Here is a 5,156-nt window from a genome sequence, read left to right on the forward strand (position 1 = left end):
CACGATTTGTCACCCCTAACTCCACTCAGTAGATTTACTTGCCATGTCTGAAGATACCAAAGCTCTCTTCCTCATGGTACATATGACAATTTTACCCCCAGATATTGTACTAAGGCTTAAGGAAGTGGTAACATCTTTAGCATGTTACCATATAGGATTTTTTAAGGTCACATAAGATTTTTTTGAGACATGTAGGATGAAGAGGATGGTAATAAAAAGGTAAGGAGTGGTAGCATCTAATCATGTGTTATTTATATTTTGAAAAAAGAAAAGAAAAAAAGAAGATAATTTTTTTAACCAATCAAGGACCTTTATCTCCCAATCTCTTTTTCTTTCCTCAGGTAGGAGCTGCGACTTTGTTTTGGCGATGACTTTGACACATTTGTAAGGAGTGGATTTAGCACTATTGGCGAGAATGGCTAGCGAGCCACTCCCTCCAGCCTAATAGTGTGGCGTAGCTACTCATGCATTAGGTGGGTCCTAAGACCTACATTTTTTCTTTTTTAATACAACAATTATATATAAAAAAAACATACGAAACTTATTTTATTTTCGCCAAAAAACCAGCATTTTATACTTTTTTCCAATTCATTTATATAAAGCACTATATTAATTTTTGTTCTAAATTCACCACTTGCAAGTAGAATCTTCCCTCAAGGGAGTTTAGTGTGAAATATAATTGATACTGTATGGACAAATATCTTGAAGCAGTGCTGATTTTAACTCTAAAGTATCTCGACCTTTTTTGCTTCCATTCAAAGGTTCAATGCTCTTATGGAGAATTTATAATCGATTTTGTTGTCCATTTTTGTGCTGGTTCATAGGAGATTTATTTTTTGTTTTTAATAAGTTAAAATACCAAATAAACGGATACCAAAAAAAAACTGGCCAGAAACTACATCATTTATATGTCAATCATGGCTTATAAAAGACGTTTTAAATAAAGTCAAATCTCAAAAGAACCCAGAAACTGCATCTTTTATGTTCGTACTTCGTACATTAAATATGAAAACATCAATGCTATAATGTAATTACATACTTCGAAAAAAATCTTCATAATCAATAATCAAAAACAAATTCTAGATACAAACTAAATAACTAAGTTGTTAGACAAACTCAATCAGAGAAACAACTCAAATCAAACATACTAATCAAAACAAAGAAATCAAAACCTAAATGAATAACAGAATCATATAAATTAGCATAATTAGAACTATGGGTGCTCCATGCAAAGCCATAATCCTGCTACAGCAACAATGAAAGACACCACTGAGACAGAAACCAGCGTAGCTTCTGGACCGGAATCTGATGAATTACCGGAGCCTGCGAGCTGAGACGTCGCCGGCGACTTAGGGCTATCAGGTGGAGTGACTACTGATGGTGGATAAGGGTAGTTACGACTCTCCACTTTCACCATCATCTTCTGCCCTTTAATACAACGATTTGCTTTCCCACTAATGAAGTAAAACTCACCCACTTTATCAAGATTAATAACCGTATTCCCATCGTTGAAGACAGAGATCGGTTGCCTTGAATCACAGTGCCAAAACGCAAATTTTGTTGTCCAAACCACCGAATCATTCTTGTATTGAAACCCTATTCGGAAGAAAACAAGAGCAGGTATATATATCATGCTTCGTTGATCTGATAATTTTAAAAAGGAAGTAAAAGAGAAAGAAACAAACGAAGTGTATCGCCGACGCGAAAATGCTTTCTTGAAGCCCAGACGTCGTAGAGGTCTGTTTTGTCTTTGGCCGGGACACGCCAACCGACGTTTTCTCCGACTAGGAATTGCATACCGGAGACGGCGGCGATGGTGCATGTTAGGAAAAAGAGAGCCAGAGCAGTGGAGGAAGAAGGCATTTTCTTACAGAAACTTAATTGGAACGTGATTGTAATTTGTGTATGCTTGCAGAATAATGCAAATGGAAATTGTGAGTTGGAGTTGGAAGGGATGGGTGTATATATAGAGAGTGAAGGAGGGGGAAGACTGAAGAGATGAAGGTTTTTGGAGGGAGAAAATTGTGGGGGTGGTGAACGTGAGAACGTGAAGAGTCATTTTGGAGAGATATTGGAGGGTTTCGTGCCGGAGGTTTTGAGTTTTCAAATTACATACCGTTACTTTGAGTGATGGGCCTACGTGTTGTGTTACTTCTGAGTAATGATCCATTGGTATAAATAGATAAAGTCGAATAGAAAACACGATCAACCAAATTAAAGATTTTAAAGTGGGCTAGTATTGTTTAGGAGTGAATGGGTTAGCTGTGGTTCAAAACTGATCGTAGGTCACATATGAACATAGGGTTGTGTAGTTCGAAACTTTGAATATTTCAAATGCTAAAGTTTGTTTTGTTTGTTGTTGTTTTTTTTTTTTTTTTTTTTTTTTAATAAGAAAAACCTCCCCAACAATGGTTAATGCAGTAACTTGAACTAGATTATCCACTACATCTTCAACATACATTAACAACTCATTACAACACAAATAGTTACAAATATTAAAGGTTTCAAATTTGAAAAATGAAAATCATTAAAAAAAAATATAGTTTAATTATAAAAGCATACTTCAAAATTATGGAGTATGATAGAAAAGTATGACCAAATCATATGCACAAATTTTAAATATTTTGATTTAAATATGTCAAATTAATAATAAATCGATCACACATTCATATTATGTGCTAATAACATGGTAATATGGTTTATTGGTTTTCATCATTATATTGTGTAATATGATAGTTTTTCTTCTACATTTCATGATTTCAGCTCCAAATATGTGGTTTGCTTATGAGTTATATTGGCAAAGCAAGTTTTCTCTTGTTAGAAATAAAAAGGCAAATGAACTCGTTTAAAATAAAAAGATTAAAGTTTCATTACATATGTCTTATTTTGATAAGCTTTGTTGTGAGTATAAGATGCATTATCATAAATACCAGAAGTGTAACACCGTAAATTTCAAAACAAAATTTTCAAATTTTTATAAAACATAATTCATTTAATATTCAGAAAACAACCATATTTAATCATTCATTCCAAGTAATACAAAATCCCAAGATCTCAAAATCATAAATCCCATGCGTGTGTACTGATTAAGCCGGCGCCTTCCTGCGGTCGTCACTAGTACCTGAAACAAATAACATCAAACACTGTAAGCACAAAGCTTAGTGAGTTCCCCAAAATACCACATATAACACATATTAGCCACTCGAGGCTATAACTCTGTGGGTCCGTGCACCCAGACTCTGTGAACCCTCAGGTTCTAACTCTGTGAACCTTCCGGTTCTAACTCTGTAAGCATGCACAACATAAATCACATAGAAATAATGCAGTACAACACATAACATACATAGCACACAAATACTCTGTCACATAACTCTGGTTACCTACTCAAGGTAAATTATAGTGAGAAGACTCACCTCGCGTGTCTCGGTAATTCGTAAATCCCTGAAATCACTAGTGCTCGATCTCCCGAGCTATAGTCCTCCTATAACACAATACATCTCTAATTAACACTTTCCCAACTAAGGTTGACTATCCCTTAACAAGTCAACATAGGTCAACATTGGTCAATGGTCATCGTTCAACTTTGACCGGACTCGGCGAGTGCACTATAACGACTCGGCGAGTCTAAGCGCATACACTGATTTCCCTGGGATCCTCTCTTGGCACGTCGAGTATTCTCCTAACTCGATGAGTTCCACCTGGCATGAGTTGTGGGGCCACCACGACTCAACTCGCCGAGTCTCAAGAACAACTCGGTGAGTCCATCTTGACTCAGTCCACTTGCCAACCCACTCTGACTCTCCCTGACTCACTGAGTCAAACCCTCAACTCGGCAAGACGACTCGCTATGTGGTGCTAGGCAATATTCATGCTACTCGCCGAGTTTGTTCTTCGGACTCGGCGAGTCCATGCCGTGTAATGACTCAAACTCGCTCCTAAGGTCAGATCCGGTCCATTAACTTATAGAGCCAGTCCTTCCAAGCTTCTTTAGCACGTAAAGTCACTATCTTGATGTACATACAACATCTATATGACCATATATGATGATTTAGTCCCAAATACCACAACTCAAGGTCATAATCTCCATTGCTCTTCATAAAGCTTGATGAGTGAGGCTATATGGACCTCTATGGATCCAGATCCAAAGCCTCAAAATTAGAAAGAGACTATTTGGCATCAAATCAACCCAATAAAGGGCACAAGAAACCCTAAATCCAAATATATTTCATAAAACAGAAGATGAGTTGAAATAATACCTCAAGTTCGAAGATCTGAGCTTCAAATCCACAGTATAGCAATCTCCTATGCTTCCTCTTGGTTATGATCTCCTTCTCCTTGCTAAATAAACCCACAAAGGTGAAGAATGGCTTCCTTTCTCTCTCAAAACGCTCAAGCACTCTAGGGTTTCTCTCTATGGATTGGTGAGCACAAATGACGGCCATAAGGCCCTTTAAATAGGTCTCAAACCCCGGGAATTAGGGTTTCATCACACACCGTGGACTCGCCGAGTCCGGACGCGAACCCGTGCCCAATACCGCGATCCTACTCGGCGAGTTTGAGCTCCAACGGGCCGAGTCCACTCACAATTTCCAAAAAAATAAGCCAATAATAAATACTTGGAAATTCCGGGCTGTTACAATTCCCCCCACTAGAACTAGACTTCGCCCTCGAAGTCTCACTCTGCAAATAACTCCGAATGCTGCTCTCGCATCTCACGCTCCAGTTCCCACGTCATCTCGGACCCCTTCCGATGCTGCCACTGAACCAAAACCAAAGGTACCTCCTTGTTCCTCAGAACTTTGATTTTCCGATCTCTGATGGCCACTAGTCTCTCAGCATAATTCAGGCTCGTATCCACCTGAATATCCTCTAATGGAACCACTACCGACTCATCGGCTATACACTTCCGCAATTGCGACACATGGAAAGTGTCGTGAATCTGCCCCAACTCTGCTGGAAAATCCAAACGAATGGCTACCCTACCTACCCTCGCGACTACCCGAAATGGACAGATATATCGGGGCCCCAACTTACCCCTCTTCCTGAATCGGATCACTCCCTTCCAAGAAGAGACCTTCAGGAGCACAAAATCACCGACCTGGAACTCAAGTTCGGACCGGCGTCTGTCCGCATAACTCTTTTGTCGACTCTGAGCA

At 38.8% G+C, this 5,156-nt stretch overlaps 1 protein-coding gene across 1 annotated transcript; it reads right to left on the minus strand.

The window, feature by feature from the left end:
* Window positions 1–1,089: 1,089 nt before the first annotated feature.
* LOC145038857 (early nodulin-like protein 21) lies at window positions 1,090–1,998 on the minus strand. The gene is made up of 2 exons (XM_078987085.1): window positions 1,686–1,998; window positions 1,090–1,596 (listed from the first exon to the last, which is right to left on the minus strand). Exons 1-2 carry the CDS (start codon window positions 1,861–1,863, stop codon window positions 1,214–1,216), a joined length of 561 nt encoding a protein of 186 aa, XP_078843211.1. The 5' UTR covers window positions 1,864–1,998; the 3' UTR covers window positions 1,090–1,213.
* Window positions 1,999–5,156: the final 3,158 nt, after the last annotated feature.

Source organism: Lactuca saligna, chromosome 4 (assembly GCF_052625555.1).
Source record: "Lactuca saligna cultivar CGN05327 chromosome 4, ASM5262555v1, whole genome shotgun sequence".
Lineage (NCBI taxonomy): Eukaryota > Viridiplantae > Streptophyta > Magnoliopsida > Asterales > Asteraceae > Lactuca > Lactuca saligna.